Source organism: Ictidomys tridecemlineatus, chromosome 3 (assembly GCF_052094955.1).
Source record: "Ictidomys tridecemlineatus isolate mIctTri1 chromosome 3, mIctTri1.hap1, whole genome shotgun sequence".
NCBI classification, from domain to species: Eukaryota; Metazoa; Chordata; class Mammalia; order Rodentia; family Sciuridae; genus Ictidomys; species Ictidomys tridecemlineatus.
In genome coordinates, this window is record NC_135479.1 from 50294488 (window position 1) to 50320439 (window position 25952).

Genomic DNA, 25952 nt, shown 5'->3' on the forward strand with positions numbered 1-25952 from the left:
GCAACATAAGACCTTGTTTCAAAAGAAAGGAAGAAAGGAAAAAGAGAGCCTGAGCTTGCAAAGGCATTTCTTAGATGGATGCTCCCAAAGTTCTGATTAAACAACTGAGTACAATCTCACACCCTGTTATAGAACCTGGTTCTCAACACTAAACTGACGATACTCAGTGACTTGGGAAGGACAGTACTGATAACCTTCTGATGTAACTTTACCCAAAGACAGAACAGTTCAGCAGGCAGACCCTCAGATGGTTTCTGGAGATGCCCTCCAGGCCCAGCACTGTTATTTATTGCTGGGTTACGAGGTTACCACATTCCTTATTTATAGACCTATATTAGAACATAAATTTGTTGACAGTAATAGCACATTTTCTGCCTTCTTGTCCCTTATGTGACAAGAAGATGTTCTTCATGGCCCATCTATGTCACAGGCACACAGTTCACAATGGGAAGGAAATGGAGGCAAGATGTGACATCAGGGTCCTATGCAGCAGCATGTTGACTGAACTCTTGGGGCAAGAGTAAAGGGGTGGAGAAGTCAGCTCTCTTGCTCATCCTCTTATTGTTATCTTAACTGTCAAAACCTCACTTTCCCAAAGAACCTCCTCTGTATGTATTGCTAAAGGCTGTGGTAATCTGTCCTATCTCACAGTATAATGGGTCTGGAGAATGGCTGAATATCTAATACCAGCAAAGTTCTCTGTACTTTTCCTTCCAATGTTTGGCCAAAGCATCATTTCATTTTATTCCAAATCCCACAAGCTCCCTAAATGCCCCCTGCCCCCCCCCCCCCCCCGCCACACACACACACATGCAGTTTTTCTAGGAAAAAAGTCAGGAAATAACCTTACTCTGCTGTAAGAGGTCAGCCTTCCCATTCCCCTGTCCAAGGCATCTGTTTGGACAGCTAGCACATCAGAACACAGCAGCAGTCCCACCCTGTGCAGCAGCCTAGAAATACATGCCCAGAATTGCCAGCTTTCCAAGTGGTGCTGGCTCCACAGCCATATGAGAAGAGAAGGAAGGGGAAGAGACTTTTCCAGAGAACAGCCACAACAACAACAAAATCATTTGAAAAAGAACATCTCTGTCAGCAATTACCACCTCACAACAAGTCCTTCTTGAATGTGCTCTACATTATTTCAATTTAGCAACACTGAGCCCAGCTTCAGTTTCAAGGACACTGCAGTCTAAAACTTCTAACTGGCTGGACAGTAAAGAGAAGCTGTTTGATTTATGAAGTGGGTCAAACAGAAGCAGTGATGCAAAAGGAAAGCGGTCAGCCTGGGGTCTTTCTGTCGTTGTCCCATTCACTTCCGCTCATACTTCATCCTTTGTGAGAAGCCCAGAGTTCCCAGCAAGAAGGTTCTTCTGGAATCTAACCGAGCTTGGACATAGAGAAAGAAGGTTTGAAACAAGAGACACAAATTTTCTAGTGGATCATCCTAATTATATTTCAAGGACCATTGCTCAGATGGAGGCATCCAGAATTCTGTTTATTACAAGGCCAGGTCTGATTCCAAAAGCATCTCAGAAAGGATACAATCTCAATGATGTGTATACATAAATGAGGGGAAGAGGAAGCATAACAACCTCTACTGAACACTTTCTCTAAGTAAGCACTGTGCTAAGAGCTTTCAATTGTTAGAATACACACAAATTCAACAAGCATCTGTGCTCTACAGTGTGCAAAACACTGTTTTAGATGCTGGGATACAAAAATGAACACAGCACTCAAAATCCTAGCTTTCACAGAACCTGCATTTCATTTTATTTTTGTGATGCTGGGGATCAAACCCAGGACTTTGCACATACTAAGCAGGCACTCTGCCAACAAGCTGATTTGCTGGCTTGAATTTGCATTTCAGTCATGGTTGACAGAAATAAATCTATGTCAGCTGGTGATAAATACTACGAAGAAAGATAAAGCAGACTAAGGAAATGCTATGTAAAATTTTGTATAAAAATAAAGCAGGGAAGGGAGTGCTATTTTAGACAAAGTTGTCCTGGAAGACTTCTCTGATTGTTAGCAGTAATAAGGGCTACCACATATGTGTGCCAGGAAGTGGACAAGAATTTAACGTGCAGCATTTCACTTAATCCCCGACAACACTAAGTTCAATACAATCATCATTCTCAACACATAGAAGAAAAAATGGAGCTCAGAGGTAAAATTCTTTGCAGAATCTGCAGTAAGGGGAGTAAGAGTAAAGTGGATCTGAGGTCCAGGTTATATAGGAAATGAAGAGGCCAGGACTTGAACACAGGAATCCAATTCCAGGCTCCATGTATCTCTCCTCTATACTGTGCTACCATGTTAGTGGAGAAAAAGAGCCCCAGAGATGTCAGTGTAGCCAGGTATGGTGGCAGACGCCTGTATTCTCAGAGGCCTGGAAGGTTAGGGCAGAAGGATCTCAAGTTCTAGGCCAGCATAAGCAATTTTATGAGGCTCTAAGCAACTTAGCAAGACCTTGTCTCAAAATAAAATATATAAAGGGCTGGGGATGTGGCTCACTGATAAATTGCCTCTGGGTTCAATCCCTGGTATCAAAAAACAAAAAAAAAAAGGAAGTCAGTGTGGCTATAATTGCAAAGTAGCAGATGCACCTGGCAACTTCACTTCACACATGGCTAAGAGATTAATGCAATTCAGTTTTCCTACTATCAGACTATTTTTTTTAAAAAAGAGAGAGTTACAGGGAGAGAGAAAGAGAGAGAGAGAGAATTTTTTTTAATATTTATTTTCTAGTTTTCGGCGGACACAATATCTTTGTTTGTATGTGGTGCTGAGGATCGAACCCGGGCCGCACGCATGACAGGCGAGCGTGCTACCACTTGAGCCACATCCCCAGCCCCCTATCAGACTATTAACTCTCATCACCAGCTGAACAACAGGCTTACCTTGAAACAAGAAGAGAGACACCTTAAGTTCTTTAGGCCAGCTACCTAATGTTGACTATGGTCCTCTGCCACCCCGACTTCAACCCCCAATACACAGTCATGTAAGTCAAGGGAGACATCCTTTACTGCCAATTCTCCAGATTACCATTTCTCTCTGGAAAGCAGAAACAGAACAGGTGATGACTGAGCCGGCTGCTCGATAGAGCTAAGGCAGCTCTGAGGTGAACTGGAGGGGACAGACATTGAGAAAAGATAAGCAGCAAGGAAAACACAGGCCCTCTCCAGTCCTATTTCAAAGAAAGCACAGTTCTTCCTCAAGCCCTGGAGTGCTGAGCTGGTAGCGAGGGACACACGGGAAGGTTTCTTCAGAAGCAATGACAAGACACAGAAGCACAAAGAGCACACACCCAGCTCTCTTGAGGGAAAGGAGAGGAGAATAAGGCAGGGGGTTATTAAGGAAGGAGATTAACATTGCTTCAAGCAGGGAAGTCCCGAAGGGAAATACCACATCCAAGGTCAGTGAGTATTTACAAAATTGCTGGAAATCCCAGGTTGAGAGTCCAGGCCCATCTACCAGGGAGGCTAAGAGGAAAGAGAAGCCCAAGTAGAGTCCCACAAAGTTCAAATCAAAGGTCATGGTTTGGACCCACCCATTTTGTAACTATATTTTAGTTATCAGAGCCACAGAACCTGTAGCCAGAGTTAATCAACAACCAAGGTGAGCCAGGAAGGTGGGGTTCATCCCAGCGTGGACCACACTAGGGGACATTTACTCACAACCTGGATTTGCATCTTATATTCCAACTGACTGGAGTATCCCAGTTTAAACCCTGGCTGAGCTGATCTCCTAAAGTCTTTGGACCCTCTCCCGTACACAGACAGACACACACACACACACACATACACACACACAGAAATTCAATGCTTGGTCTCCCTTCCTAGCAACTTATCATCTTATCTCCAGCAAGTCAGGTTTTATAGCCCAACACTGCATCAAATAAATTATGACCTGAATGGCCAAGAAAAAACTGTGTCACCTAGAGAAACCCAATTAACAACATGACTCTGCTCTCTTCAATTCCTCTCTTCCCTCCAGTCATATCCGGGGCACCTGTGTGGCTGACCGCCTTTTCCCATTCCTGGCCATGTTCCTAGCTAACTCAAAAGCCAGAAGACAATGTGAATAGGGACCTCCTGAGAAGCTCACCTACAGAAGCAAAACCCTGCTCTCCTTGCACCTTGACCTGCTGAGAAAGTTGGAAGGGCACTAGATCAAACACCACCTGGGTGACAGCCTTAAGTATTCACCTTGAAATCACTACATTGCCCTTAAGCCAAAGCTTCCAGCTGAAGAAAAATATAAATGCTGCTAAAAGCTCCTAAAGGAGAAGTAAGTAAATTCCCCACGCCGGGACAATAGAAAGGTATTCTGAAGAAATTCCTGCTGCAGTTGTTTCCTCTAAACCTCTTTCCTAATTAGCCCCTCCCTTGAGAGATCATCATTACCTCTACCCCCACTGCTTTTCCAGACCTCCAGACTGCTCACATGCAGCATGTGTTTTCTGTGTGTACATATATGCAAACATCCTTTCTTAGCCCTTGCTAGAGTTTCTGAAGGGAATAAATGCTTCCCCTCCTCCCCCAGTGCACTTGTCTATCCTCCTGGCCCCACACTGCTGCAGAGTTGGTAATGTAATATCAGGGACCCCGAGACCGGAAATGCCTGGATCTGGACTGCTGCACTTGAAACCCGAGAGAAGGGACAGGGAAAACTGAACGTGGGGCTGGAGAGACCGTAGGAGGTGTGGGGTGGAGTGGGGAGGCTGAAATGCCGACCAGAGAAGAGTTGCAATTCAGGGGTGGGCGAGGAAGAGAAAGAGGGATGAGGGGGAGGCTGTCAAGGCAGTTGCAAAGTCAAAATTGGAGAACCGAGGAAGGGGGAGGAAAGAGATAAGTAACAGCAAGGGTGTAAAGAGGGCCAAGAGGAGGTGAGGGGTCATAATAAAGACTATGCAGGTGATGAAAGGGGCCTAGGTTTAAGAAATTCAGTGGTGACTCTCGAATACCTAGGAAGAAGGGGGTACTGGATCCCAGAGGTTAGGGGTGGCAGGGAGGTGTGGGGGCGGGGCACCACAGGGTGGGGACCAAACTGGCTCCCAGAATCTGCAGCGAGTGAAGCGAGAAGGAGAGCAGAGGGCGGGGGCCCAACAGCGGCGGTACCCCGGGAAAGGGGCAGGGGTCGCAGAGAGGAAACGGGCTGGTGGAGGGGGACGCCAGGAAAGCACGTGAAGCGTGCAGCCACCAGGCTCCCTCCCTTGCGGCGAGGTCAGTAACCAGGGCGAGGCTGGGGGACGGCGCGCTCACCCGCAGGGCGGACAGGTCGATGTCGTCCAGGCTGCGGGCGGGGGCTGGGTCGCCCATGGCCTCCGCCGGGAACCGGGCCCCGGGGCCGCTCACACTCCGGCTCGGTTATTCCACTGCCGCCGTCGCCGCTTCTCCCCCATCGGGGGACCCTGGGGGCGGACTCCACCGCGCCTCCCCCGGAGAACGCGGAGGGGGGAGGGCCGGCGGGAGGACCGACCCACCGACTGACAGGAGCAATCGCCCCGGAGTCTGCAACCCGAGCCTCCCGACTCTCTTGCGCAGGCGCGGAGCGGCGGTGCCCCGGGAGGGTGGAAGAGGGAACGTGACGCTAGCGCGCCGGGTTCCCCCTCCCCCTAGGCGCTGGCACCTGCGCGCAGGCGCAGCCGAGCAGACGAAAGGCGCGCACCAGGACTAAGCGACCGCGCGAGCCTGGCTTGAAAGAAGTGGGCGGCGGCCGGGGCGGCCGCAGAGCGCGCCCACCAACGGGTGCGCCTGCGCACACGTTTTTTCTTCCCTTTTCCTATTTTTGCCCTTTCTCTCTCCTGTTTCCTTCCTAGATCTCCTTTGACGCCTTTCCTTTCCTTTCCCTCCTTTCGCGTGCCCAGCTGCCAATCAAGCCACCCACCTCTCTATTTGCGGGGGAAGGGAGGCGGGACCCAACCCCCTCTATTACTTTGGGAGTTGTTATGGTAACTCCCCACGCGAGGGCTGGGTGGCCTCTAGATAGGACGGGCTGTCCACCCACCCAATTGCCATGGCAACTGTGGAGCCGCTGAGGGAGGGGCCTCTCCGTGAGAACTTGGCTGGAGAAACCACGTGGGAGTTGGGGGGTGGAGCGGGCATTGGCTGCCGCGGGAATGCCCTTTACTCTCTACCCCAGCTAGAGTGAAGAGCGTTGAAGAGGGGAATCTCAGATCTGAGCATAGGGAATCCCACTTCAGACCTTTGTCTCTGCACCTCTCTTAAAGTGTTCTGCACAGAGGAACTGTTTGATCATTGGAATCGCCAGTGGCAAAAGGGGAAGAGGAAGAAACTGTCTAATCCCTTAAAACTTGCTCAGGTCACCTGAGATCTAACCAGGTTGGCATAGCACCCCTGGCCATTAGCCTCACTAAAGGCTGGATAATGCTATCTAAGAACAGGGAGTCACATTCTGCCCCCACTGACTAATTTGCTTTGTGACCTTGAGCTTTGCTTCCCTGGGCTTTTCTTTCATTGCAAAGTTCAGGGGGAAGTCTTTGGGTCTCAAGATTTCTTCCAACACTAATACTATCTCTGAAGGACCCCAGCAACCTTAATATAAACATCACTTAGGAGTCTGACGGGTAGTTCAGGGCTGTATCCCAGCTACTTGAGAGACTGAGACAGGAGGATAACAAGTTCGATGCCAGCCTCAGCAATTTAGTGAAACCCTGTCTCAAAATAAAAAGAGCTGGGTATGTAGCACAGTGGGAGAATTCCCCAGGGTTCAATTCCCCAAAACCAGAATGAAAAAAAAAAAAATCTTAGGAAAATTTGAAAGAAAGGTCCTTGGAAAAAAGTTGAACGACCTATTTTCTGGACCCTTAGCACATATAGATGTTTAAATCACCTCTCTTGAAGGCTCTCTTGACCCACTCTGAATTTGGCTCTTCTATTTTAGCTACCTGGCTTAAGCCCTTTAAATTTAAGACTTTTGAGTTGCAGGTGTCTGTTGACTCTCCTTAAAGGTAAGAATAAGGTCAGTGTTGGGTGCACAGGGCTTGGCACCTGCTAGAGCAAATGAACACTTAAGTTGAATGAAGGCCTCTGTTGTCCAGAGAGGCACTATAATAGTTCAAGGTCAAGATCATTGGATAGAGCTGGTGTTGTAGCTCAGAGGTAAAGTGCTTGCCTAGCATGTGAGAGGCACTGGGTTCCATTCTCAGCACTGCATATAAATAATTTAAATAAAAGTCCATTGACAAAAAGAAAAAAAGATCATTGGATATTACGAATAAGTATAGATTTCTTCACTCCCACCCTTCCCCCACCCCACCCCTATTAGGGATTGAATCCAGGAATGCTTCATCACTGATAGCTACACTCAGTCCCTTTTTTTTTTTTTTTTTTTTTTTATTTTGAGCTAGGGTCTAAGCTGCCCAGGCTGACCTGGCATTTGCTATATCTTCCTGCCTCAGCCTCACAAGTAGCTAAGATTTCAGAGTCGCTCTACCACACCCTACAAAATACATAGAATTTGAAGTTAGCACTTTAAGCAAATCACTACCTCTCTGAGGCTCAATTCTAATCATCTGTAAAAGAGATAATAATAGACGTTAGGATAAAATACAATTATAAATGTAAAGCACTCAGCATATACTAGACCCTCAATAAATTTACTAGTGACTGACTTATAAAGTGTTTAATAGATATTAAATGAATGAATGGAATAAATCAAAGTCACAGGGATGGAATAAATGGCCACCCAATCCTCAAGAGGCAACGAAATCTGGGAGTAAACAGGACAAAGAACAAGTTTGGCCCTAAACTGATAATTACTTTTTTGTTGTTGTTCTTACTGGGAATTGAACCCAGGGGCACTTTACCACTGAGCTACATCCCCTGACTATTTTGTATTTTGAGATGGGGTTTTGCTAAATTGCTAAGGGCCTCCCTAACTTGCTGACATTGACCTCCAACTTGCGATACTTCTGCCTCAGAGTAATTGCTGGGATTAGAGGCCTGGGCTACCACACTTGGTTCCAAGATGATAATTATTGAAGCTAGAGTAGGAATCCATGGGTAAACATGAATCTGTGAAGATTCCTTACCCTATTCCCTACTTTTGTATATTTTTAAGTTATCTATGATAAAAACAAAAAGATAAACTAATGGTGGAGGGAGACCTGGACTGGGCATCAAAAAAATTTAAAATACAAAACATACAACAGGGGGCTGGGGATGTGCCTCAAGCGGTAGTGCGCTCATCTGGCATGTGTGCGGCTCGGGTTCGATCCTCAGCACCACATACAAACAATGATGTTGTGTCCGCTGAAAACTAAAAAAAAAAATAAATATTAAAATTCTCTCTCTCTCTCTCCCTCTCTCCCTCTCTCTTTAAAAAAAAAAAAAAATACAACAGGGACTAGAGATATAGCTTAGTAGAAAAGCGTTTGCCTGCCATGCATGAGGCCCGGAGTTAGATTCCCATCATCAAAAATAAAATAAGATAGGCTGGATTTATGGTAGAGCGCTTGCCTAGCAAGTTCGAGTCCCTGGGTTCGATCCTCAGCACCACATAAAAATAAATAAAATAAAGGTATTGTGTCCAACTACAGCTCATAAATAAATAAATAGATAAATAAATAGAGGCTGGAATTGTAGCTCAGTGGTAGAGCACTTGCCTAGCATGAGTGAGGCACTGGGGTTGAGCCTCAGTACCACACAAAAACAAATAAATAAAATAAAGGTTAAATTCTTAAGGAAAAATAAATGAAAGCAGTACCTCTTTTAAAAAAATAATAAGGGGCTGGGGATGTGGCTCAGTGGTAAAGTGCTCGCCTAGCATGTGTGGGGTGCTGGGTTGGATCCTCAGCACCATATAAAAATAAAGATTTTTATGTCCACCTACAACTTAAAAAATATTTTTTTAAAATAATAATAAAATAAAAATAAGACCAGCTGGGGTGGCTGGGATGTAACTCACTTGGTAGAGTACTTGCCTTGTATGCACAAGGCCCTGGGTTCAATCCCCCACCAGAAAAAGAAACAAACAAAAACTAGCTGGGGTATAGTTCAGGGGTAGAACATCTGTTTAGCATAGCTTCTATCCCCAGACCCAAACATACAACAAAAGATTAATTATAGAACCCTTGGAGGAATAATGAATATTGTATTGGCCTAGTTGTCTGCCACCAACCTTTTCCTCCATGCTGGGCCTACAGACTTTGTTTTGTTCGGTGCTGGGGATTGAACCCAGGATGTCAGACATTTCAAGCAGGTGCTCTGCAACTGACCTATACCCTCAACCTCTAAGCCAGCTTTAGCAACTTTTCCAAGCCCTAAACAACTTAGAGCTAGTTTCAAAAAAACAGATAGGGCTGGGGGAGGGGGGGTGTGGCTTAGTGGTTAAGCACCCCTGGGTTCAATCTCTGATACCTCCCAAATATAACTATTTTTATTCTAAGCCCTCTCCTACTATTCCCTTACTAAACACTCGCACATGCTAGAGGGCTTCCAATCAAGATTTGAGGACTCAGGAAGGAAAGTCAAGTTGCCAGTGTTAAGTAGAGGCCCATCTAGCCCCTGACCCTACCTGGGGCAACTACTGCCTCCACCCCACTCCACAATTATGAGGAAAGACATAATTTTCCTAAGACTTCTTAGGAAAGAAGTACTTAGTACCAACAATGAGGCTAATTAATAGAATGCCAATTAGTACCCAGAGATTGCTCTGTGTGGGAGGGGGATTTCTTGCACAGAAGTGGCTTTTTTGGTCTGGGGATTGAATCCAGGCACTGACAGTGGCTTCTTTAGAGAACCAGAAACCTGAACTCAAAGGAAAGGATGGGGGGCTGGGAATGTGGCTCAAGCGGTAGCGGAGCAGCCTGGCATGCGTGCGGCCTGAGTTCGATCCTCAGCACCACATACAAAGATGTTGTGTCTGATGAGAACTAAAAAATAGATATTAAAAAAAAATGCACAAGGTCCTGGGTTCAATCCCCAATACTGCAAAAAAAAAAATTAATTAAAAAAAAAAAAAAAAGAAAGGATGGGGCGGGCACTTTATGTCCTCTTCCCATCATCACCCCCCTGAATCCCCATCTTGCAGGAAACCTCATTAAACTTGCTTTACTCTGCTTGGTTTCTTTCTGCTTTTGTGGCCAATTGTGATACTGGTGATTGAGACTGGTGGAATGGAAGGGCATAAATGAGGCCCAGTGATCAACTTTTTTCTAACTTTGAAATATTTCATACATATTTAAAAAGTCATTTTAAAGAAAAGTTATGAATATATGTGTATATATAATCTAATAGGCATGGTAGCCCACACCTATAATCCCAGCAACTCAGAAAGTTGAGGCAGGAGGTTCACAAATTCAAGTCTAGCCTGGGCAATTTAGCAAGACCCTGTCTCAAAATAAAAAATAAAAAGGACTGGGGATGTAGCTCAGTGATAGAGCAACCCTGGGTTCAATCCCCTGTCCAAGAAAAAATAAATAAATACGTTAGTAAAATTTAAAAAAATGTATAAAACCCATTACACATATATTTACACACACACAGTGTGCATATATACATTTATGTATAGTCCATAAAGTGTGTTTCATAAACTACGTATTCACTACTCAGTATAAAAGATAAATTGAGTTTATCTTCAATTGAATTGAAGCTGTTTGTGTACCCCTCCTGGGAGGTAGCCATCCTCAGTTTGGTGTTATCTTCTTTCCTCCACTATGCGTTTTAGTCTTTCCTCTTGGGCATTTCTTCAATAGAACTTTGTGCAGTGCTAGAAGTGGTGTATATCTGCACTGAATAGTATGGGGGCTGTTAGCAATAAGTGGCTATTAAACACTTGAAATGTGGCAAGTGTGAAGCACTGAATTCTTTTTTGCTTCTTTCTTTATTTGTGGTGTTGAGGTTCGAACCAAGGTCCTAAGCATGCTAGACAAGAGCTCTACCTCTGAGCCACATCCCCCACCCTCTCTCGATTTAATTCACTTAAATTGAAATACCACATGTAGCTAGTAGCTACTATGTTGGACAATGAAGCACTGCAACCTGCCTTAAGGGTGAGGACTTTGCTGCACTTAATTCTATGAGTCTAGAACAGTGGCTGGCAGATAGCAGGAGCTCAGTTAATATTCAGGTCAGCGACTGAGTCTTTATAGCAAGCTGGCCATATAAGTATTATTCCCATTTTCCTGTCCAAACCACTGATGCCCAGAGAATTAATGTATCTTGATAACTTCTAAGTGATAAATCCAGTTTTCCCTGACCTTGACCTTTCAGCCCTGCCTCTGTTTGGTACTGGGGATTAAACTCAGGAGCACTCCACCAGAGCTACATTCCCAGCCCTTTTTATTTTTTGAGAAAGGGTCTTGCTGAATCATTCTCAAGCTTGCAATCCTTTTGCTTTAGCTTCCTGAGTTATTCAGACTACAGGTGTGAGCCATTGCACCTGGCCAAGCCTATACTGAGTGTGTGTGTGTGTGTGTGTGTGTTGAGCTTTGAACCCAGGGTCTTATGCATGCTAAACATGAGTTCTACCCCTGAGCTGTACCCCTAGACTCAAGCATGTACTTCTTAACCATTCCAAAGGGGTTTCACTAAGCTCCTCTGGGTACTGCTACTTGAATAAGAGGCAGCCTGTCAGGCCCTTCTCAGGGCACCCCTGTCATTGGCAGCTGCAGTATAAGCTCCAGGGTTCTCCGTGTCTTGGTTTTGCGTTGCCCTTCCTTCTACTGAAGCAGCAGCACTGTGCACTGAAGCTACAGACAGAAGCACGGAGATGCATGCAGACAGGAAGAAGAAAGGAGTGGGGATGGGGGAGAAGGTGTAGGAGACTGGTGTCCTTTGTAGGCAGGAAGGGGGTGTCTGAGACGGAGCACTAAACTCCTTCAATAAAGAGGCATATGCCTTTTCTAAACTTTTATTTATGAAATGCTTATTGAACTGGTAAGAAGTTAGTGTCTGTCAGCAGGCTGGTGAAGGGAGTTAGTGTGCCTTTTTCCCTGACCCCAGTGGGGGCTGCAGCCAGAAGTGGTTTTATCCTTCCCTCCATCTTGGCAGCAATGGGCTGAGAGACCCTGGGGTAGGGAGGGGGTCCAAGGGCAAAAGGAGAGATGGGGAATGCCCAGGGTAGAGTCCCCTCCTCCTAGAATAAGAAGCTTAACTCCAGGCGTCTGGTAGGAATTATGCTTCTCTGGAGCAGTGGTTTCAATGCTGAGGCAGGGAGGGTGAACCTCAAAGGGACCCTCTTCTGCCTCCCCAGATCAGGTTTGGAGTGCCTCTTTGACTACTTTTCAAGTAAAGGTTCTCTATGATTTCTCTAGTCCCCTCCAGGGATGCCTGCTTCCTCGGATCTCAAAGGGCACCCACTCTCTGTCCTCAGGGTTTAGGGACAGAGAACCGAACATGGTAGAGTTCCACAGCTGGTGACCTCTCCCTGTCTGAAGCCTCAGCTATGTCCACACTTCTAGGGGTATCATCCCCTCCTTGCTCCCCAGCGGGGGCAGCAAAGACTCATCTTCCAAGAACTTGAGAGGGAAGTGAACCAGGTGGCCCTGGACCAGGTTGAGCTCAGACCTGGCCAAGGAAGGGCTGACTGTGGCCAGAGGTTCCACGGTCACATATTCCCGGAGAGTCCGCAGGGAACGGGTGGCATTAGATGGCAGACAGCGGAAGATCTGGGGGCAGGAGAGCATGGAAGCCAGTTACACTTGGAGACGCTTGCACAAGAGTCTAAGCTAACTGGCCTAGACTCTTGACTCCCCATACCACTTCTCAATATCCCCCATGTTGACTGGGGCCACTAAATCCCCTAATAGTAAATGCTCCCTACTCAAAAGGCAAGTCCCCCTCCCCCCCACCTCCTTTCTGAGAATGACTGTTTCTCTCTGCCCCACCTTCAGCAAGATAATTCATCAAATCCCCAAGGCTAGCCCCCCCCCCCAGCTCCCACCTGCTCATAGATATTGGCATTATTCTCTGCTGTCTCTTGCCACAACTGGAAGAAGTCATCACAGATAGGGTCTCGAAGATCCAGGTTTGGCCGTGCATTTGCCCCGAGAATCACACTATGGAAGAAAAGATCCGGATGGGGCCAAATTAAGATTTTTTTTTTTTTTAGTTGTCAATGGACCTTTATTCTATTTATTTATTTATAGGTGTTGCTGCGAATCAAATCCAGTGCAAAAAGCTCTACCACTGAGTCACAACCCCAGCCAAATTATGATCTTTAGAGAACATGAATATCAGAAAAGTTATAGTATCTCTACCCTGGTACTTCAAACTAGATGGCACTATTAAACTGTAAAATAAGTAAATGAGTCCAACAGAGCATTGATTTGTCTCTATTTTTAAATTTTTTTTTCTTTTTTTTGGTGTTCCTACTTTGCTGATAGCCTAAACTGGATTAGCCTGCCTCCTGGGAAATTGAACACTAGCTCTAGGCAGTTCTCACATCTGACTCAAAAGGCAAGTCCCCCTCCTCCACCCCCTCCTTCTTGCAGCACCCCACCCAGCTCTACCTGAAGCAGTGCTTCCGCAAGCTCAAGGCAAACCTGCCCGCCTGATATTCTGCCCCATCCATCAGGGATGGCTCCATCTCTGTGTCCTCAATCAGCACCGCCAGTTCGCTGTCTCTCTTCCCCAGCAAGCTCCGGTCATTGATGTTCGCAGAACCTGTGGTAGGTGCAGGACATGCTGCATCTGCCTTGGCCCAGGGGCATCCTCAAATATCCCATCACTTTTATCAGAAAACTGGCCTGTGGGCAAAACCTCCCTTGACCTTCAACTGCAGTCTCTGTCATCCCTTGTCACCCCTCTGCCTCTCTCCACCCTCCTATTGATGCTAAGGGCCCAGATCCAAAACTGACCAATGATGACTGTCCGGTCATCTGCAATGAGCAGCTTGCTGTGGATGTAGATGAGTTCTGAGACTGGGTGCCCGCCCAGCTCTCCGTGTGTGCGGAGCCCACAGATGGATATGTAGTCCCGCCAGGCTGTCCCCACTGCACATAAGAGAGGATGGGGAGTGAGGTGAGAAGTACCCTCTGTGTGCAGATGGGGCCCTGTCCCACCTCTCTCCTCATTTCAGAAGCCCTGCCTAGAGTCTAATCTGTACACTTCTCTTGGCACTGAAAGGCCACCTGGGGTCTGAGTAGCTCCAGAAGCACAGAAGAATGACAAGCCCCATGCAGTGGCAAAGGCCTTAATCCCAGCGATTTGAGGGGCTGAGACAAAAGGCCAGCCTGGGCAATTTAGCAAGACCCTGTTTCAAAAATAAAATGAAATTGGGCGCAGTGGCTCACGCCTGAAATCCTAATGGCTCTGGAGGCTGAGACAGGAAGACTGTGAGTTCAAAGCCAGCCTCAGCAACACTGAGGCACTAAGCAACTCAGTAAGACCCTGTCTCTAAATAGTAAAATACGAAATAGGACTGGGAATGTGGTTCAGTAGTCAAGTGCCCCTGAGTTCAATCCTTGGTACCTCAAAATAAATGACTGAATAAATGAATGAATTAAGCAAAAAGAGCTAGGGAATACTTCAGTGGTAGAATACCCTTGGATTCAATCTCCCCAGTACCATAAAAAAAATAGAATGACAGCCTCCTTTCCTTACTCCCAGACCTTCAGCTCCCTAAGGTCCCTCTCCCCAGAGGTCTGGTGGGGGCTTGACCCAGTCCCCAGCACTCACTAGCTGCTTTGAGGCGATGCAGGATTGAGTACTCCCCACGACATAGGGTCCTGAGAGGAAAAAAAAAAAGGTGAGGGAGGTGGAGGCTGGGCAGGGGAAGGGAAGTTTCAGGAGAGGTGGACCTCAAAGGTCTAGCAGGAAGGAGTCAAGACAGAGTTAGGAGGGGGCATGGGCAGAATGAGACGCAGAGCCTGGCTGTGGTCACCTGTAAGTGAAGTGCAGAATGGCCTGGATGGAGTTACCTCCACCCGTGGAGATGTCACCCTCGAAGCCAGGGAGCAAGGGCAAAAGCACGTATACTCTGAAACACTGTCCCTGCCTGGGGAAAGGAGCAGAGTCAGAGGTGTGACGCCCCTTAAGTGAACCCTACCCACTCTGGCTGGGCTTAAACCATGCCCACTGTCCCCACCATCCTGAGTCCACCTTACTTGTGGGCCTTCAGGATTCTGTCCACAATCTCATCGCCCACCTTGTTCAGAACCGTACGCCCATCTGAGCAGCTAATGAAGAACTGATTCTGGGACAGGGACCAGAGAGAGACATCAGCAGCCTGGTCCCAGGCCCTGTCCTCACTTCCCACCCCCCAGTCCCCAGCCCAGGCCTTGGTCTTGCACTTTCCCATCTAGTCCAAGCCCACCCACACCAGCCCTCCACGATCACACTGGCACTCTGAGCCTCTCCCCTGGGACATCCCTTCCATCGTCTTCCTCCACCCTCACCCCCGTCAGACCTCAATGTAGAGGAAGTGCTGGCTCTCCCTGATGGTGTGCAGGTAGGCATTGAGGATAGAGTTCTCCAAAGTTCCTGCTGACCAGCGGTCCACAGACCGCAAGACCTAGTGGCACAGTGAAAATAATGTGGTTTCTAATCCCAGAGGAGGTAAAATCTTGGGAGCTCTCACAACAGGGAACACGGGTGGAGCACTGGACTGAGGGTAAGGGGAAGAGTGGGCTGGCTGAAGTCAGGAGCCTCACCTGCACAGTGGTGCACTGTCCCCCAGGGAGTGTGAAGGGGAGCTGGTGTGCGGTGCTGGTGGACTTAGGCAACAGGTAGGGGTACATGGGTATCTTGTACTTGGCCTTGGTGGTCTGAGGTAGAGGGATGGCAGAGTTAGCAGGAGGTGGGCAGCTAAGCCTGGCTCTCCCTCCCTACTTCCAGATGCCCTGGAGGAGTGAGCACCTTGGTGAAGTTCCAGCGCTGGATGAAGTGCCGGGCGAGGTCTCGGGCAGCTGAGCCATGGATGACCACTCCAACGTCCCGCCATGGCATCCGTGGTGTGGTCTCCCTGTCAATGAAATCTGGGAGCCCCAGGCGAGTCAGGGGAGAGGTCAGGCTGGTCTCTTGGGGATACCTGGGGCAGGAGGAGGAGGAGGAGGCTACCAGATGGAAGGCTACATTATCTTTAACCATGTCAACCAGTTCTCAGTCCCAGCCTCAACTTCTGCCCCTGCTCCCTGCTCTTGGAGGCCTTGCAGGAAGGGAGCCTCACCTTCAAAAGGCCGGTCCAGCTGCACCCAGTCTTTGGTGATAAGATTGCTGTAGTCCTTGCCCAGCCAGAAGAATTGGTTGTGAGAGAGGTCTGGGGTGGTTGCAGAGTCTGGGCATGGGGTGGGAGGCTGTAGGGGCAACACGGGGCAAGGCGAGGTCATGGGGCCATATAGAGCCAGGCCAAAGAGAAGACAGGAACACTGAAATAGGCTGAGAGAGACAGAGACAGTAAGAATGAAAGAGAGTTTGATCCTTCATCCCTCCCCTTCAACTGCACTTTTAGTTAGTGAAAATGGAGAAAAAAACTGGGTTATAGTATTCTCAAAGTGGGTTCTTGGGATTCTAGAAAGATTGAGGGTGGGCAATGCTTGGAATGACTGGAGGAGGAAGGGTAGAGCTGGGAAGGCATATGGATTTCGACTATCTGAGTTTGGGGAAACCTCAGGAAGGCCATGGGAGAATTACCTGTGGGGTGGTTGATTCAGAGGAGTCTCCAAGGTCAGTGAGTCGATAGTGTAGATCATCCCAGCGGCCATAGGCAAGGTCCAGACCCCCCAAGAAGGCCACCACTTGGTCTACTACCAGAAGCTTCTCATGATGAGCCCACAGTGTCACTTGGTCTGGGTGACGCATCACCTGGAGCATGTGTAGAGGAAGGAGTCATGAGGGTGGATTTAGGTAAGAGAAGATGGAGAGGGAAAGATGGAAGGATAAGACCTCCAGGGAGGGGGCTTCGAGGGGATGGGGAAGTGTGGTGAGGAGGACCCTTCTGTGGGAGGGGTCTCTGAGGCAGAGTCACCTTTATATTGGGATGCAACAGCATCAGCATCCTCTTGCTATAGCCACTGTTGATGCCCAAGGCCAATTCCACTTCCTTAAACAGCAGTACAGACACACGGACACCCTCCTCCTGGTGGTGAATAAGGGAATTAAAAACCTGTACCTCTCCCAGATTGGCCCCTTTCTCCCCTCCCTTCTTCATGTTCAGGATTCCTATATGGCCCTCCACCCTGCTTGAAGATCCTAGATGCTCTGCATGCAACACTGCCTTAATGCTTGCAGCAAACTTAAGACTGACTTATCTACTCATCCACTCATCTATCCACACGTCTATCCACCTACCCTTCATTATCTATCTATCCATCTTCTCAACCATTTACTCATCATCTTCCCCCCCCCCCCTGTGGTGCTGGGGATTGAACCCAGGGCCTTCTGCATGTGAGGCAAGCACTTAACCAACTGAGCTATATCCCCAGCCTACTCATCATCTTATCTACCATCTCTCATTCATTCCCCTTCCCACCCACTCTGTATGCTTCCATGTTTCCAACTCATATTCTTCCATTCATCTCCTTTTCCATTATCTATCCATCCACTTACCCAGTCACCTTGCATCATCCATGTAGCCTTCCTCCAAGCTATCAACATCTACAAATGCCCCCTGATATGACAGGTGCTGTGCTTTGAACTAGAACTAATGCTGTTTATCAGTCCAGTACGAAATATACATGTACACCCCAGGTAACAATAACGTGCTATGGGTACCATGAGCGAAGTCTGCCAGTACTGAGAAGAGGTGATGTCTGACTGACACTGAGCCAGGACAAGCATATTTCCCTCCCTTCAAGTCTCAGATTCCCTATCTTATCCCTTGCTGCTGTCCTTCCAATCAACCTTCACCCACATGCAATCCCACCATTCCTCCTTTTTAGCCTGATCACTTTCCTCACCGCCTTCCTCTTGAGCATAATGTCCAGTCTCCAGTCGTCTGAATGGGCTGGACGCTTCAGGTAAATCTCAGGACTCAACCTAGGATTCAGGGCAGTAGGTAAGAGTCAAGCTGAGCTCCAGCCAGGCAGCCACTCTTTGCTTCACCTATATGCGGATCTGCTACGGGTCTACCCTACCCCTTCTCTCATAGGTCTTTCCCCACTCACCACCAGTCTGTGATGAAAATCTCTTCTCGAGCTCGAAGGATGGCATCTGCTACAGCAGCAAAGTAACCTGCCCCATTCACGAACCTGGGGGGAGGCCAAGCCAAGGAGGTCAGGGGAGGTAGAAGCCAGAAAGTTCTGGAGAGTGAAGATGGGAGGACAGTCATAAGTCAGAGGTGAAAGCAAAGTCAAAGATCAGGAATTATCAGAAAAGTCAGAGGGTATCAAAGTGGGGCTTACCAGTATGATCTGCCAATATGAGCTACATTAAAAAAATGATAAAAGACACAATAAACTAAAGAAACAGACTAAAGACTAGGAGGATTAATATATTACACATAAAGAACTCCAGCAAATTGATTAAGAAAAAGACACTGAAGAATGGGCAAAGAACAGAAAAAATTAAAATAGTTAATCAGGTCTGGAGCTGTAGCTCAATGGCAGATGCTTGCCTGGCATGCATGAGGCACTGGGTTCGATCCTCAGCACCACATAAAAATAAATAAATAAAAGTAAAGATATTGTGTTCATCTATAACTAAAAAGATGTTTTAAAAATAGTTAATCATAGAAAAAGGTATGCAAACAAGAAACTGAAATTAAAATGAATAACTTTTTTTGGGGCAGTACTAGGTATCAAATCTAAGGCCTCATGCATTCTAGGCAAGCATTCTACCACTGAGCTACATCCCAGCCCCATATGCATACACTTTTCAATACCATTAAATATACATAGTAATTTTAGTTCTAGTAATATATGTTCTTTTTCCTTTTTGTTTGTTTGTGGTGATGCTGGGATCCTAACCCAAGGTTTTGCATGTTTTACCACAGAGTTACACTTCCCTTTCTAGGAATACATATTCTAAAATGCTTAGGCAAAGACTGTTTATGGAAATATTGTCTATGAGAGTGAAAATGGGAAATAACACAAATGTTTAATTTCTAATACATGTAGTAAGTGGAGGGGAGTTGCAAGAAGATGTATATATCATTTATGTTAAAAAATAACATATGTGCATGCACATATAAAAATATGCAGGAAAGGATCTAAGAGGATAAATATCCACTACTGTCAGGGTTATTTCTGGGAAGAGAAATGGGATTGCTGGGACAGGTATAAGGAAGGAGTAAGGAGGAGTAGAAAGAGTGTTATGTAATGAGTGAGGTTTTTTTTAATATTTATTTTTTAGTTGTAGGTGGACACAATATTTTTATTTCATTTTTATGTGGTGCTGAAGGTGGAACCCAGTGCCTCACGTGTGCTAAGTGAGAGCTCTACTTCTGAGTCACGACCCCAGCTCCAATGAGTTAAGTTTTAATCTTTCTTTTATTTTTTGTATTACTGAATTTTGACTTTTTGTTTGTTTGTAGTGTTGGGGATCAAACACAGGATCTTGGGGGGAAAAAAAAAAGTACTAGGAAGGTACTCTACCACTGAGCTACATCCCTAGCCCTTGACTTTTTTTTTTTTTTTTTGGTACCAGGGATTGAACTTAGGGGTACTTAATCACTGAGCCACATCCCCAGCCCTTTTTGTATTTTATTTAGAAACAGGGTCTTAATGAATTGCTTAGCGCCTTGCAAAATTGCCAAAGCTGGCTTTTAACTCAAGATCCTCCTGCCTTAGCCTCCCAAGTGGCTGGAATTCAGAAGGCATATGTTACTGCTCTGGGCTAGCCCTTGACTTTTTTTTTTTTAGTTGTAGATGGACACAATACCTTTGCTTTATTTATTTATTTTTATGTGGTGCTGAGGATCAAACCCAGTGCCTCATGCATGCTAGGCAAACACTCTACCACTGAGGTTCACTCCAGCCCTAGCCCTTGACGTTTAAAACTAACAGTCCAGGATGGTGGTAAAGAGCAGAGTCTTGACCCCTCTACTCACATTTGAGTCCCAGTTCAAGTGTTCACAATGAGCGTAACCTTGGGTAAATTACCTAACATTTCCTTGCCCCAGTTTTCTCATCTACAAAAGAGAGACAGCCGCACCTACTTCACAGAGTTGTGAGGATCCAAAGGTTAATGCATATAAAACAATTAGTTTGTGGAACAAAGGAAATGCTATGTAGTGGTAGCTATTGTTAGTTCTTGTTTTTTGTTTTTTTTTTTTTTTTTTTTTTTTTTTTTTTAGAGAGAGAGAGAGAGAGAGAGAGAGAGGAAGAGAGAGAGAGACAATTTTTTTAATATTTATTTTTTAGTTATTGGCAGACACAACATCTATGTTTGTATGTAGTGCTGAGGATTGAACCCGGGCGGCATGCATGCCAGGCGAGCGTGCTACCGCTTGAGCCACATCCCCAGCCCAGTTCTTGTATTTTTTTTTTATCTCAATACTACCTCCAAGAAAAAATTCATTCCACCACTCCTCTCTGCCTGTGGTAAAGTCTGACCTCTTGGCTTAGCACACTGACCCTGCAAGATCAGGTGCTACTGACTCCTAGGCTCTTCTCTGACTGTTCCTCTCTGCAGTATAATCAGTCTTCACGGTTCCCAAACATGTCAAGCTATTTCAACATTCTTTGCCTGGACTGCCCTTCTCCATTTTCTTTATCTTGCTAAAGCAAACCTCAGGATTATGCCTTCTGGAAGTTGATTCTGACATTCCATTGCCGGGGCAGATGCTCCCCCTCTGTGCTCCTTACACTGTATCTATCATGCTTACAGCAAGTTCACATTGTTTTATTATTAGATCACCTACTTCCCTAAACCAAAGAAGCCTGTATCATATTGCCAGCACTGGATAGGCATATAGTAGGTACTTAGAAAATGCTTAATTAGTGAAGGAATAAATCAGAGAGATTTGAGGAGATCACAAACAGAGAGGGTTCAGCTGGGTGTGGGGGTTCAGGCCTGTAATCCCAGCAACTCAGAAAGCTGAGGCAGGAGGATCTCAAGTTTCAGGCCAGCCTCAGCAACTTAGTGAGGCCCTAAGCAACTTAGCAAGATTTGTCTCAAAATAAAAAATAAATTGGACTGGGGGTATAGCTCAGTGGTAAAGCACCCCTAGGTTCAATCTCTAGTATGAAAAGAAAAAGAAAGAAAGAAAATAATAAAAGATAGAAAGAAAACAAAATCAGAGAGATTAAAGAGTTCCTAAGAGGTCAGCAGTTAGGAAGGAGGGGGGGTCAGGAGCATCAATCAGGGTGGTTAAAGCAATCTGGGAGATAGGAGGAATCAAAGTGGGCATTGGAAGCAGAAGGTGTCAGAGCAGATAAAAGAGAGGGTCAAGTACTCAGAGAAGACCAAGGGGGTCAAGAAAGCCACACACAAGCTCAGAAGGATTTCAGTGTCTCACCACCGGGCTAGGGTCCCAGGCCTGGGTGGGGCATAGCTGTCATGCCGGTGCAGCTGTAGGAAGTCTTTGCCTGGGCCCTGTGCCAGCTCAGTGATCTCCTGGCCCCACCACCGTGCCTGCCGGTAGCTGCTGCACTTGAGAATCAAGGACCTGGACAGAAACAATGAGATGAACCACCTATGGTCTCGCCCAGAGACTTCCCAGCTTTGGCTGTTACTTTTCTTTATTTTTCCTTTCTTTTTTTTTGGGGGGGGGGGGGTTGGAGGTGGGGGGACTGGGTCTGAACCCAGAGGCACTTTACCACTGAGCTACATCCCCAGACCTTTTTTATATTTTATTTTGAGACAGGGCCTCACTAAGTTGCTGAGGCTGGTCTCAAATTTGGGATCCTCTTGCTTCAGCTTCCTGAGTTGCTGGGAGTACAGGCCTCCACCTCTGTGCCCGGAACTGGTTATTACTTATCCCCACTTCCTTCCTTGACCCTAATCATAACTCCATAGACACAGGGCATACACCTACCTTACTCACAGTTGTGTCCTCAGCAACTAGCATTGTATCAGGCAATTAGATTTGTTGAATGAATAAATGAATGAATGCCATTCCTCGTCTTTTACATTGGGAGCCCTTCCTCCAGGCTTGTACTAACCCCCATGTCCTTTGGTCCTGACTTTAAGAGCATACCAAGCATCTGGCTGAACTTGTTCCCTGCTTTAAAACTGTAGTGGATCCAGAGGGTGGGGGTAGAAAAGCCTTCCTCTCCTGTGATGTTTTCTGCTAAACTCAATTCAGGGTCAAGGGCTGTTCCCCCACTCACCAGTTGACTCTCACACCAGGGAGCTCTTACCTGTGGGAGGTATCGATCCGCACCCCATATCGTGCCTCTGTTCTCCTTTTCCCCACCTGCACCTCGAAGCCAGGGTCAAAGAGCTGAACAAATGAGATGGCACCAGTCTCCAGGCGCATGTACAACAGGAAGGAGTCTTTCACCACCAGCCACCTGGAGCAGGAAGGGCTCTGTGCTTTCTTCCCTGCCCTCCCAATCTCCCTCCTCACCTGTATCCACTGTCTGGCTGCTTAGCCTGAGCCCTCACCTCTTGGACCAGCGGTAGCAAACTTGGTCTCGGCCACAACAGGTGAAGCCAGGAACATGGTGACCACCGGAGCGCTTCCGGATTACCCCTTCCCTGCAGGAACATCAGGAAAAGAGAGATGCTGGGTGGGGACTCCAGACCCTAGCCTACCCTGCATTGCCTGCCTTGTTCTCAGGCAGGGATGAGGATGTGTGCAGATGGCTAGGGGAGGGGTCCACACACTCACAGTCCTTTGGAGCCCAGGTCCGGGATAAAGGAGAGCTGGCTGACTTCCAGGAACTCTGTCTGCAGAGGAAAACAAAAGCTTGGAGGGAAGGCATGACTTTCAACCCCTCAAACTCTAAGTGATTCTGAGTTAGAACACCCCCTGCCTCCTGGGGGTCTAATTATCCTGCTCCACCTCAAAGGACCTAGGCATCCAGTCTTTGGACCTTACCATGGCATGGTAGTTGCGATAGAAAGACATGGTCAGGAGATGATTGAGGTAATTCTCCAGGTACTTCTAAAGTAAGGATGGCAGAGAGAGAGACAGATGAGACCAGGGACCTTTGCACACTGCATAGCTTTCCAGAGGACCTCGTGTCTGCTCGCACCTGTTTGCTGGCTGCATGTCTGGTGGAGCCCTCAGGACCTGCTCGGGGTAGAGAGGGCATCTCTCTGTCAGCTGCCTCTGGGCCTGGAGAATGGGCAACAGCAAAGCTGTGGAAGGGATGGGGTGAGGCTCAAGTAGGAGTTGCAAGTCTCGATGCCTAGACAGTGAAGGAGGGGTCTTGGAGGAGGGGAGAAGGCCTAGATGCTGGCAGAAGGAAGGCTCCCTACGCTGGGAATGGAGACAAGAGAAGGGGAAGGCTGCCAAGGGCATTTTGGGCATTCAGCCCAGCTGAGATATTGGCATAGAACCATGGAGAGGGAGAGCTGAGCAGAGAAAGTTTCCTGGTAACCAGGTCAGGGGAGGGGGCTCAGCAGCTACAGTTGGGGGGAAGAAGAAAGGTTATAACTGGGGGTGAAACAGGCAGAAAAGTGATATCTGTCACAGGCAAGGGGTACTTGCCCTTCACAGGAAGCAGTGTGGTCCCCCTCACCGAGCCAGAGGTAGAAGACTCATCAAGACTTTGTGTCTCAGGAGGTCCCGATGCAACTCTTGGAAATGACGGAACTTCTTCTTGGTTGTCCATGTAAAGTCACCATGAGTCAAGCGGACAGAATATAGAGTGCAGGTTCCTATCTGGGGGTGTGAGAAACTGAATCCATGTCCCCTGATTGGGTCCCAGTCCCCCAGTCTGGCCAGGATTCCCGCTAAGCCCCTCCCAGGTGCCAGCCCAGCCACCTTGGATCCACTGGTGTATCTTTCAGTGCCCACCACCTGGGCTATGACAGGGACCCCAGGGGCAAACACCAAAGGGTGTACTTTCAGAGGCTGAAGGTCGTAGATAGCCAGAAAGGGATGCATTCGGTCAGCTGGGAAGAAAAAAAAGGCCAAGGGTATAGAATCCAAGAGGCCCCAGCACCCAGACCTCCCCTCCCTCAGGCTCATACTCCCTGTGTACCTGGGTCCTCTCCCTCCCTCAGAGTGTCCACCTCATCCGGCTCCATATGTAATTGGCTGGAGTCCAGGTCGTCCCCAGAAGGGAAGGGGCTCTCCAGGGTCGCTGTCATCCTAGGAATATGAGGAGGCCTCAGCAAAGTGACATGACCTTCAGAATCTGGCCCCCATCCTAAGCTCCATAGTCCTCATCTTTTCCACTCATCTACCTCTGGCTGACTCCCATCCCAACCTTTCTCTGATTACAGATCCATTGATCTGACTCGCCCCACCAACCCTCGTGTAACCTCCATCCCTTCCTGCTCAGGTCCTTCATCCAGAACCCTTCAGCCCCGCCCCTCGTCCCTTATTCAGGTCCCGGGGGGAACACCCAGACAGGCCCGGATGGCCAGGAACTGGGGTATCGCAGAAACCTGGGGAAGGAGTCCAGGGTGGTTAAGAGGTCCCGCGGGGCTCAAGCCAGGCCAGACCAGAAGGGAGAGAGGGTCCAGGCGGGAAGGAGGAAGTTACGCGGTCCCGCCCGGGAGAGAAAAGCCGAAATCTGGGCGTGTGGCTGAGTCAGAAAGCCCAGCAACCCCAGCCCATTCCCGTCCCCGCCCGATTTCCGGGGCCGGGACCTCTGCGGCGCCCCCTCCCCGGCCCCCTCACCCTGGCTGCGGGAGCCGGCGCCCTCGCGGGTTCGCTAGCACAGGGAGCATAGAGGAGCCAGAGCCAGAGCCCACACCCCAGAGGGCCGGGGCGGGGCCGGGGCTCAGGGCCTGCCCTTGGGGGCGGGACGGCCCCCCAGCCTCACCTCCTCGGGATTCTCGTCTTTTCTGTCCCGCCCCCGCCGTCCTCCGCCCGCCCCGCTGTCCCTAGCGCCGCAGTGGCCCCAGGGCCGCCCATTACCCAGGGGCGCCATCTGCCACCCGTTTCGTGCGCCCTGCAGGCGCTGTCAGCCGGTTTGTCCACCCGTCCCGCGCCTTCTGTCACACCTTGTTCTGAGGCCACCCAGAGAGCACTCAACGCTGCGCACATTCCTCCGCTCCGGCTTCGGCTCCCGGCCCGGCCAGCCGCGAGCTCTGCCTGGAATCCTGGCGCAACTCGCCTCCACCTCGGGAACCTCCTATGCTCCCTTGCTGAGCAGGCTGCGAAACCACCTCGGGCCTGGTGGAGGGAATGCGGGAATAAAAAAAAAATTCCGAAGTGTGGTGGCTGCAAAATCATTACTGTGTGAAAGTTTGCATTCTTTCATTCATTCACAAAACATTTATTGCGTGCAAGGTCTGTGCCAGACACTGAGGGTACAATAGTAAACAAGAGCCTCAGAACCTGTTATGCTGGAATTTACAAACTAAGGAAAAACAGGATATTTTTTCAGATCCTAAAAGTAAAGCTATTTCTTTCTTTTTTTTTTTTTTAAGAAAATTTGTTATTTCGATAGATATTTGTGTTGTTTCTAGTTTTTGTCCATTCAAATAAAGCCTCTATGAACATCTTTGTGTGTCTTTATGTGCATATGTGTTATAATTTCTCTTAGGTAATTAGCTAAGGGTGGAGTTGCTGGATTATAAAAGCATGTTTAATTTAAAAAGAAACTGCCCTGCTTAGCATGCATCAGGCCTTGGGTTTAATCTCCAGCACTGAAAGGAAAAAAACAAAATTGTCAAGCCTCCTTCTAAAATGACTATTCCAACCGGGCTTTATTCTGGAGGCTGAGGCAGGAGAATGGCAAATCCGAGGCCAGCCTCACAATTTAGCCAGGACCCCCAAGCAAGTTAGCAGAACCTTGTCTCCAAAAAAAAAAAAAAAAAAAAAGGGCTGGGGATGTGGCTCAGTGGTTAAGCACCCCTGGGTTCAATCCCCAACACCAAAACAAAAAGCAAAATACAAAATGTTTCAAATTACATTTTCAATACCAGTGTGTGGTAATTCTAGTCATTCTTCAGCATAGCCAACATTTAATATAATATTGT

General features: G+C 47.7%; 2 protein-coding genes across 20 annotated transcripts in view; both read right to left on the bottom strand.

Annotated features, from left to right (window-relative positions):
• Nucleotides 1-5558, bottom strand: part of Mink1 (misshapen like kinase 1) — a 50559-nt gene extending 45001 nt beyond the window's left edge. For 7 of the 13 annotated variants that reach the window (XM_013363795.4, XM_013363797.2, XM_013363792.4 and 4 more), the window contains exon 1: nt 5265-5557. In XM_013363795.4, coding sequence (XP_013219249.2) covers nt 5265-5321 — 57 coding nt within the window. In that variant the 5' untranslated portion in view covers nt 5322-5557. Of the gene's footprint in view, nt 1-5264 lie in introns of all 13 variants that reach the window. The other 6 variants (XM_013363799.2, XM_013363798.2, XM_013363793.2 and 3 more) reach the window with 2 other exon arrangements.
• Nucleotides 5559-11863: 6305 nt separating this feature from the next.
• On the bottom strand, nt 11864-25114 carry Pld2 (phospholipase D2). 7 transcript variants are annotated; one of them, XM_040269478.2, is made up of 25 exons: nt 24972-25114; nt 24002-24111; nt 23782-23912; nt 23537-23679; nt 23048-23153; nt 22891-22956; nt 22681-22739; nt 22455-22547; nt 22208-22360; nt 21364-21513; nt 18071-18154; nt 17864-17942; nt 16933-17043; nt 16599-16769; nt 16135-16261; nt 15825-15943; nt 15620-15733; nt 15376-15480; nt 15074-15162; nt 14851-14964; nt 14646-14695; nt 13826-13960; nt 13478-13631; nt 12910-13024; nt 11864-12634 (listed from the first exon to the last, which is right to left on the bottom strand). In XM_040269478.2, exons 2-25 carry the CDS (start codon nt 24108-24110, stop codon nt 12410-12412), a joined length of 2802 nt encoding a protein of 933 aa, XP_040125412.1. In that variant the 5' UTR covers nt 24111; nt 24972-25114; the 3' UTR covers nt 11864-12409. The 7 variants fall into 7 exon arrangements, with proteins under 7 accessions (XP_040125412.1, XP_040125413.1, XP_013219266.2 ...); XM_040269479.2 differs by lacking the exon at nt 24972-25114 and adding an exon at nt 24886-24910; XM_013363812.4 differs by lacking the exon at nt 24972-25114 and adding an exon at nt 24646-24804.
• Between the last annotated feature and the right edge of the window lie 838 nt (nt 25115-25952).